The sequence below is a fragment of the Oryx dammah genome, unplaced genomic scaffold (genome assembly GCF_014754425.2).
Source record: "Oryx dammah isolate SB20612 unplaced genomic scaffold, SCBI_Odam_1.1 HiC_scaffold_20, whole genome shotgun sequence".
Classification (NCBI taxonomy): Eukaryota; Metazoa; Chordata; class Mammalia; order Artiodactyla; family Bovidae; genus Oryx; species Oryx dammah.
Window position 1 is genome coordinate 38,378,086 of NW_024070204.1, and position 9,935 is coordinate 38,388,020.

General features: G+C 43.9%; 1 protein-coding gene across 1 annotated transcript in view; it reads right to left on the reverse strand.

Moving 5' to 3' along the window:
* PLCXD3 (phosphatidylinositol specific phospholipase C X domain containing 3) overlaps positions 1–9,606 on the reverse strand; it is a 205,426-nt gene extending 195,820 nt beyond the window's left edge. Inside the window, exon 1 of the mRNA XM_040262423.1 lies at positions 9,012–9,606. Within this exon, the coding sequence (XP_040118357.1) occupies positions 9,012–9,114 (103 nt within the window). The 5' untranslated portion in view covers positions 9,115–9,606. The remainder of the gene's footprint in view (positions 1–9,011) is intronic.
* Between the last annotated feature and the right edge of the window lie 329 nt (positions 9,607–9,935).

Consider the following 9,935-nt stretch of genomic DNA (forward strand, 5'->3'; position numbering starts at 1 on the left):
TGGACTTTTTTCCCAAGGAAGCAGACCAGAAAAGAGTAAGACCAGAGAATTAAGGACATTTTCAAGAGTGAAACTCTAAAATGCTGGACCCAAGGAACTTGAACTGATACAAATAGAAGTGAGAACACGAGGCGTGACAGTTATGTAGCCTTCCCTTCTAGCAACTCTCAAAGCAGAATCTTTACAACCCCTTGACCAGTTTTTTTCTCTCAGAAAAGCCCAGGGCAGGTTATAGCAGGAGGGTGCTTAGGATTAATTCTGTACTAAGGCAGCCTAGTTTCTCCTTCTCCTTATCTTCCTCCTCCTCCTCCACATGGTAACAGAGAAGTATAGTCAGAGATGTGCATTGAGATAGGTTCCCATTTGCCCATGAGGACTCCTTCAAGTACATCTTCCTCTGCACCAGCCAACAACCCAAAGGAGACCTACGGGAAAGCCTCCCAGGCAACTAAGACTGTCATTCATTCATTGGAGCCCACTCTCCTTCATGAAATAAAAATTCTGCAAGTGAATCAAGGAACACAACCATCATTTACAACATTGACCAAGGATAAACACGACTGCTTCATAAAAATTAATTCAGAAGAATTCTTCTTTGTGAAAAGTAGCTGACATTAAAGATGGAGTGGCCCTAAGAGTTGTCCACTCCCAGGATCCATAATGAAAAATAGACACAAAACAAGAGCACATCTAACAAAGCAGCGGGCCATCTGTTTCAGTACCTGATCTCCGGAGGTGACTAATCCTGGCAGTTTCTCAAGGATGTTTAACCATCTCTGCCTGCCTCTCTTCCTGACCCATCTTCCTCTCTTAACAGAGCATAATAAAAGCATATGGTGCTGTAGAAAGTGTCTGGTTGCCGATTTTCATCTGAACCATGGTAAATTTCTCTCTCACATTTTCTTGCCTTTTAGAGTATATGATTTACATATTTTCCTGGTCCCCAATCTTCTGAGACTGATCCTAACCCTTGAGAGACAGGTAATAGAATCTATAAGCTTCTTGAGGATAACAAATTACATGATTGTACCTAAAAGTTCCTTGAGTGTCCATGGGCAATAGTTATGGATAAGTCTCATTGGTGGTAACATTAATAGGTAAAATATCCATATTAACAGAGCTGATCCCTTTAACCAACGATAATTAAAATGCATGCCTATGTGTGTATGAGACTTAACCTTCTCTTGAAGGTTCAGAGTGCATTGATTACTTTATTTATGTGCTTTAAAGCAATGGAGGTGTTAGGACTTACTTTAGGTCTATCAGATGACTTGGCTCTATTTACACTGTCCCAGGCTGCTCATTGGGGACAGTATGGATCCAGCTGTGTTGTTACCCTGAATCTGCCTGGAGGAATGATTAATTAGGTAGCCCCAGAGGCCTACTTACAGGATCTATTCAGAAGATTCTCAGAAAAGACGTTATCGTAACGGAAAGTTGATACACCTATGGGCGTGCACACACACATACACGCACATGTACATCTGCAAGCAGAGAGTGAATTAACACTGAGAGTGATGCAGAGCACAGAATAAAATCTATCCTACATATTGCCCTCTGCTGGCCCTCATAAACTCATTCCCAAGTCCTAGGGCAAGGTGGCAGCACCAAAAGAATCAACATAAATCGAAGAGCTCTTTTGCTGGCATCCAGACAAAGCAAAAGGACTGATAGGATCTAGCAGTGTGGGCACTCACGGTTTCAGTGGTGATGGCAGACAGAGTCAGCCATAAGACTGGCATCCACACTTTCCGCAGCAGGGAACCCAGCCCTGGGAGCCTTTGGCCACAGTGGAATCCTATCCAAGGCCCTTTTTACACATTAACATCCTCCACGCTGGGCCTCTGCAGCACGGCACAGGCTCTGGTGGGACTGCCAACAGCAGTGGTGTTCTGACTATAAAGCTACAGAAGTACAGTTCCTCTACATGTCAGAGCAGCAAAAAGGACAACTCCCCATAACCTCCCCAAAACAGGAAAGAAGGAAAATTGCAGTGATAGCCCACAAAACTGGTTTATAAAAACATATTTAAGAATTTGTCCAGAGAAATCTAGAACTATTTGGAAGTCCATGAAGGAGGTACTTGAAAGGGATCAAACTGACAATTAACATGACTCTGATTTTACTTTGGGACTTTTAGAGTTTAGGGAACATTACCTTTTATGTAAGGATACCTATATCCTTATTTATTAGTCTTCCCTCAAAAATATTGCCTATTTTTATAGCCAATATATGTCACTCAACAGCTTTACTCTTCCTCTTTGTAACTTACTCTTTCTGTTTTGATTAGGCAGGGTTAGAATTACACAGGAGAAAATAAATTCTACATAAGGATATGAGAAATCTTCATATGAGTAAAGTGTGTGAGCTATAACATATAAATGTATCTATTTTAACAAGCTGAAGTTTCTTTTTTAAAATTTAACTCTTTCAGAGCCTGGATTACGCTAAATAATTAAAATCAAGTGAGTTACAACCACAGTTATGCATGTTTCAAATCCACGTAAATCATGATTTAAATAAATGAGGTATGGTTTACAAATACAAAGACTGATCATTTTCTTCCTATTAAAAAACAATTCACCATTTACCTTTGTGTTTGATGGCTGTCTGGTGCTGATTATCACTACAGTTTGCATTTATGATGCCACTATTACTTCAAAGGGGCTTGAAATTTGTGCTGTGCTGTGCTTAGTCACTCAGTCATGTCCAACTCTTTGTGACCCCATGGACTGTAGCCCACCAGGCTCCTCTGTCCAAGGGATTCTCCAGGCAAGAATACTGGAATGGGTTGCTATGCCCTCCTCCAGGAGATCTTCCCAATCCAGGGATCAAACTCAGGTCTCCCAATTTGCAGGCAGATTCTTTACTGTCTGAGCCACCACGGAAGCTTATAGATAAGGTGAACAAACCTGTGGCCTATAAATACAACAAAAGTAGCTGGTCCTATGACACAACAAAAATGATACCAAATGGACAAAGAACCAATACAGAGTGTCTTCTAAATTGTCATTAGTGACCACTAGCATTGCCAGATGGGCTGAATTTAAGTGCTGTTGATGGCTGGTATCAAAGAGCATCAGGACTTTAAGGAAATGAGGAGGAAGGTTTTACATTTATCACAGTGACCCAGTTTGAACACTTAAATAGCAATTAAATCATTTTTATTGTTCAAGGTGCACGATGAACTGTAATGTCAGTTATCAGAAATGTTCCCAACCTGGGCCATTAGCCTTGAGTCAGATATGGGGCTCTGGCTCTAAGCCTAAATGTAAATTTGAACATTCACAGATAGACTTCCTGGCCCATTAGAAAGAGCTCAATCAAAGAAGCATATTTAAATTTGGCTCTGCCACTTATATAAAGGTTTCCCTTAGAGATACCCTAAGCAGTGTTTCTAAAACTTTAAATGTGTATGCAGTCACCTGGGGATCTTGTTAACATACAGTTTGGGATTAAATCAGTCTGAGGGCTGGGGTCTGAGATGCTGTATTTCTACCAACCACCCATGTTCGCTGATGATGCTGGTCCCTGGATCAGCTTTGAGTAGCAAGGCCTGAGGAGATTATTGATAGAACATGTGAAAAGCATGTGTGTTCATGAGAAAACACTTTGTAAACTGTAAAATGTCACAAGTATCACTTTATATTAATTAGTAATAGTTGGTGATTCAATTCAATTCAACAAGGAAAAGCCCCAATAGGATAAATTAAGCAATGCATTTGAGTTAGTTCTAATCAGGTGGATGAACCTAGAGCCTATTATACAGAGTGAAGCAAGTCAGAAAGACAAACATATTAACACATATATACGGAATCTAGAAAGATGGTACAGATGAACCTTTTTGCAGGGCATCAATGGAGAGGCAAACATAGAGAACAGACTGTTGACACAATGGAAGAAGGATAGGGAAGCATAAATTGAAACAGCAACAATGAAACATATACATTACCATGTGTAAAATTTATAGCCAATGGGAAATTGCTGTATGATACAAGGAGCTCAAACCTGATACTCTGTGACAACCTAGGAGAGGTGAGATGGGATGGAAGGTGGGCGGAAGGTTCAAGAAGAGGAGGACATATGTAAACCTATGCCTGATTCATGTTGATGTGTGGCAGAAACTAACACAGTATTGTAAAGCAATTATGCTCCAATTAAAAATTTTCAAAAGTGTAAAAAATTATGTTCCAGATATTTAAGTTTTTTCTTTTTAGCAAAATCAAAAAACTGGGAATTGAACAGGCAGCACAAGAAAGCTAGTCATTTTAAACAATTTTGTTGCTTTTTGATTGCTTTGAATAAGATTAACTTCCATATCACTATAAGGACTAAAATGATGGGGGGGGAAATGCCCTGCTTCCTAAAAGAAACCTGTACAATTAGACCCAGTTCCAGATTTGCCCTGACAATCTTATCCCATCCTAATCGAAACAGAAATAGTAAATGACAAGGAAAAGGAAAACAGTTGGCTCCAGAAACAACAAGAAGAGATCACTGTGAGGAAAGAAATTAAAAACTAATGAAAGCCAACACAGCATCACAGAAGTCAGAGCTATTTTAAACACATCTCCTTTTCCTAAGTAACACTGTCCTTTTTCATTGGTGTTAGCATTTCCTGGAAGAGTGTACAAAATCTGCAAGAACATTGATTTCTAAAGTATTTCTGTGTTCCTTATCTAAAGTACAGTCAACAATTGCTGTTCAAGTTTTGGTTTGAAAACTGGCAAGGAGAGACCAAAGAAAGGCAGGTGACTTCCAGATTGGTAGGTAAGTTTCATAATCAGGGAACTTACATAGGAAGTTTGTTTGGAAGCAGCTGCAAGATAAGTGGATCTCTGTGTCTATTTAAAAGTTTATACAGAGGCCTTAACAAGGTTCAGCCACATATACTGTCCAGATGGTCTCAATAACACATTGCTCTCTCAAGGCTGCTTCCTTGAAAATGGCTCCCACTGTGGAAATGATGGGCCAAAAGTGCATTTCAAGGACAGGAGAGAGGGTAAGCAAACTGACTGCCCAGGTCCCACTCACAGGCCAACTGGTGGTTAACTCAGTAAAGAACTCTGACACCAAGGAAACATACACTCCTTCTGAGGCTCTACTCCCTCTAGCCACTCTTTCAGTATTACATGGTCAACTTACTGTATTATGTGAAGAAGACTTTCAGCACATATCAGCAAATGCATAACAGACCCTTCCTATTAAAACAAAAACCCTTCCTGATTTTTTAGATTTCAGACAGAATGGCTCCTTGTCATAGATCCAGATCAGCAACAACTTACCCAGATTAAGCAACAGCTTGCTTGCTCCCATGATGGATCTTTTTACAATGGTTCTGGCAGTACCGTGATTATAAAAGTTAAAACTTGGCTTTGAAGATGCCAGAAATTCATCAGACTCACCTTCACCTGAACTTGACACTTTGTCTCCCAGCTTCCATCCCTGTTTACCCTCTCTCACCTGTTTATGGTAAGAGGCTGCATCATTCATAGTCCAAAATGCCAGAAAACTGCTAAGCACACATGTATGAATGAAAACTCAGCTTGGTGTCATCAGAGATAGGAAGAAAAGACAAACGAGACCGAAATCTGAGTAACTGTCAGGGCGTTCCAACAGTACCATTCCTCTGAAACATAAAATCAAAGTAAAACTACTAATACCGATTACTAACTGAATTCTTTAGGCCAGTCAATACCAAATCATGATGCCATTTAAATGCAAAACAGACACAGAAATTCGGTTATGAAAGTATTCAATATGCAGACATCTTGAGAAACAGTTTAAAGATGCCAGAACTGCACACCTGGGGGGAATATCACACACCTGCAGACGGTTCTTTGCACTAGCTCTGGGTAATGCAGGTCAGCTGACCCAAGAGGATGGCTTCATAATTAGACAGCTCTTCACTCTCCAGTTGCTCCACCTAAGAAAACCTGAAGCTTAGAGGATGACTGAGCAGCCCTTCCCTTCTACAGAAACCCTTGTGTGGTACATCAGGAGTGGTTTTAAATGGTGGAGATAATTACTTAATTCAAGCTGTAGCAACTGGCCAAGTAAACATGTAGCAGCCAGGAAGCTATTAGCATGATTTTAAGGCAATTATTCCATTAGCGTTTAATAGTCTCCAATTAGTCTTCCCTGACTATTGAAGTTTGAACATCTTTTTTTCCTCCAAAAATTCTCACAGTTTGAGTAATACAGAAAGGTACCAAATCCATTTTTAAACCTGGATTTACATGTGTAGATCTGCCAAACCTACATTATAAAATCATGGGGGAACTGAGGGATGCAGATGGGAGAAATAGGGTTTTTATCTCAGAATTATTGAGGATGAGAATGGAAAGCTTCGCAGGGGATCCACTCTGAGTATAAAACTAAGAGGAGTTAGGCAATCAGTGGAAATTCCCACTGTGTCGAGTGCTATTATCATTGTGTCTCTACTGTAGAACTATCAGAATATCGAAGCCTCTGAACACAGGTTTCCACCTTGTCCTGTGGGAAGAAAAGAAAATTCCTCCCTGTCCTGCCAATGCCTTATTTCCTTGTCCTTTCAGCCTGATTAGTACTTGTTGCTGCTGAATCATCCAGATCCAAACCACAAAGCATTTCCCTCCAAAATTCCTAGATATTTTTTCTAAGGACTATATTTAAAGATCATATCACTGAACTGATAGCAAATCATTTCCCTTCACTGAGATGCAACTTTCGTATCTGTGAAATGCAGTCAATACTTATCAGCATCACTTGCTTCACAAGGTTTGGGGAAGGATTATGTTATCTGGGTTATATGTTAAGGCTTTGAAAAGTGAAGTGTTATAAAAATGTATGTTAGATTCAGACACGATATCATGCCATCCCTCAGAACTTACAATGTGAGCTTGAGCTTTTAACCTGCCTGGGTCTCTGGAGACCCACCTGTCAGGAAGCTGGCATCAGACTCCTTGCCCTTCTTACCTTTTAGGCCTCCATAAATGCTCAGGTGAGACCATGTGAAAGTACCTGTCTAAAGACCAAATAAAAAGGAAGAAAAGGGGATAGCAATGCCTGTGGAAGTGAGAGTGGAATTTTGCCAACAAAGTTCTGTAGTTTCTTCTGTCTCCTTCAAAAGAGCAATTCCTAGGCTCACCCGGGAGGAGGGTAAATGCAGAGCGGAGAAGGTGGCTTGTTCTCTTCCTTAGAGACACCTGAGCTCTTGGGAAATTCCCTCCTGAAGAAGGGCTGCTGCTGCTAAGTTGCTTCAGTCATGTCCGACTCTATGCGACCCCAATAGACGGCAGCCCACCAGGCTCCCCCATCACTGGGATTCTCTCCAGGCAAGAACACTGGAGTGGGTTGCCATTTCCTTCTCCAATGCGTGAAAGTGAAAAGTGAAACTGAAGTCGCTCAGTCGTGTCCGACTCTTAGCGATCCCATGGACTGCAGCCCACCAGGCTCCTTCGTCCGTGGGATTTTCCAGGCAAGAGTACTGGAGTGGGGTGCCATTACCTTCTCCTGAAGAAGGGCAAGAGGAGACCAACCCTTCCCTTCCAGAGCTGGGCGCTCAGAGCCTGTGTCTGTCATAACCGCCAAACATCCATTTGACTAAAGACCATTGATTTCAGTTACTGATTAATTCCAGTGCTACTGGTTAGAGATTTTCAAGAAAACCCACCTTCCTCTTAAAAAAAAAAAAAAAAAAAGAAAGAAAGAAAGAAAGAAAAGAAAAGAAAGAAAGAAAGAAAAAAAAAATTTTAAAGCATGATTTCCCCCAGTGGCTGAGAGAGGGCGCCGGATGGGTAAGAGCTAGAGAAGGTAGACCAGAAGGTTGAACTTGATAACCAGGCATAATTCTAGGCGAGGGATGAACTACCTGTCGGTATTTTGCTCTCTAGCTGAATCCTGGAAGGGTCAGGCGAGTCAGGGAGGTAATCTGCACTCTCAGCCCAAGCGAAAAGTCAACGAAATATGGCTGTGACGCCGGCTGTCACCATAGTATACCGTCCTGAAACCACCCTGCCTCTGCACGTCCGAACTAGGGTCTGCTGCGCTCCCGCCCCCAGAAACCTGCCCAGTCCTCTGATCCAAGTCGCGCGCTTCGCGTTGAAGCGTCTGACCCCTCCAGTCTTTTCCTCGCTTTGCGGAGGCTTCCTTCTTTCTAGCCTCTCTGGACACCAGCGCAGTCATCTTTTTCCTAAGATTTGCCGGTGAAGCCCACCCCTCCGCCGCAGTGGACGCAGGTTTCCTTGCCCGGCTTCTGTCCCGAGCAACAAATGCACGGTCCACGAGGGTTTGCTTTCCTGACCCGCGCGCTGGACGCTGCTCACCGCCCTTGGACCGGAGTCCAGATGGTGACCACCCGGCCAGGCCCTCTAGGTCCACGCAGATCAGGAAACGGCTCCCTACATTCCTCTCCCTCCTCCAGCTCCAGGTCAAGGGCATCGATCAAACCGCCGGCGGTCCCTGAACTTTCATCACTCTTCAGGAAGCGCTTTGTCTCTTTAAAGGAGACTAGGGACGAATGTTAATGACTCGGGTAGCTTCTAACCGAGAAATCCACCAAATTCTCTTGATTCCGTGACAGAGATGGAGTCGGAGGTCCACGGGCCAGACCGAGCCCTTAGGACAGCGACTCGCGCTCGCCGACCACCATCATCCCACAGCCCCAGAAATCGTCCCCAGACCCAAGTCTCCGGGGGGGGGAAACTGTGGAGGGAGGGGGCAGCGGGGTACGAGGGACCATCCTAGAGCCAAGCCTTTCCCCTGCCCCAGCCCTCTCAACACAACCTGCTTCAAAAACCCATGGAAAAGCAGTCACCTTGACGCCCCGCTCCACGGTCCCCAGAGGTTTGGGAAAGCGCTGGGAGGCCGGAGGCGCCCAGGCACGAGCTCTCCCGGCCCGAGACCCACCCGTGGAGACGAGTTTGCCTCCCGTGGGCATCTTGGCAAGTTACCACTTAGTAGCAGATAAAGCAGGGCGGGGCAGGTGGAGCGGACGCCGAGCGCCCCGGCAGCAGCCTCTGAGCGCCTACCTGGGATGGCTAAATTGGTGAGGGGTATGCTGTGGATGCTCTCCGGCAGAGTTGCCATCCAGTCGGCGAATTTCAGCTCGTTCTTCCCTTGAGACGAGGCCATCGTGCGGTCGGTTGTGCCGCGCGCTGGTCCTCACTCCTCGGGCAGGCTGGCAGGCTGCTGCCGCTAATCCAATGTTTGCTCCCAGCCCCGCTAGAGTTTACACTCCGCTGTGCGCCACACCCACAGGATGGCGCAGACACATGCTAATTTTAATAATTATTCAAAACACCCCATGCTCCCTTAGTGCCTCCGCCAGACTCCGCTGGAGCTTTTGTTCCTGACGTCCGCTTTCAGCTTTCTCCTCTCTCCGCTCCCTCCCCGACTCCCTCCTCCCGTCTTATCCCTCCTATGCGTCTCTGTCTTTTCTCGCCATTTCTACAGCATTCCTTGGCTTCTTATTATTTATTATGTTTTGTTTTGTTTTTTAACTTGGTTCACACAGCTGTTATGCCCACGATCTTGTTCAGCCCTTTAATGTGACTTCCTGGTCTTGCTTATGTTTGAAAGACAATCTTCTGGTTGAAGCTAAAATCCTAGAAGACTTTGGGATGCTATCACCTCCCCCGAGCAGACTTGCTTTCAGGACTTTCCATTCTTACTGAAGAGCTTTTCCTTTCGTAGGCTACAACAGGTTATTTCTTTCCTCGGCCGGGGCCGAGAGCCCTGCTGACAACAAAATGGTGGTCTTTCTTCACCACTTTGCTTAGTTTTTGGAGTAGTTGACAAGTGTGCCGTTAGAAAAGATCAGTTAAGTTCTAGGTGGTACCTATTCAATCCCTGGCATCCTGTTCCAGTCATTTCAAGGCAAAGAAGCACTTCACCCCCATTTCCCTGAATATGAGAAATGCATGCTATATCTATGGAAAAAACTGTTTATGTCC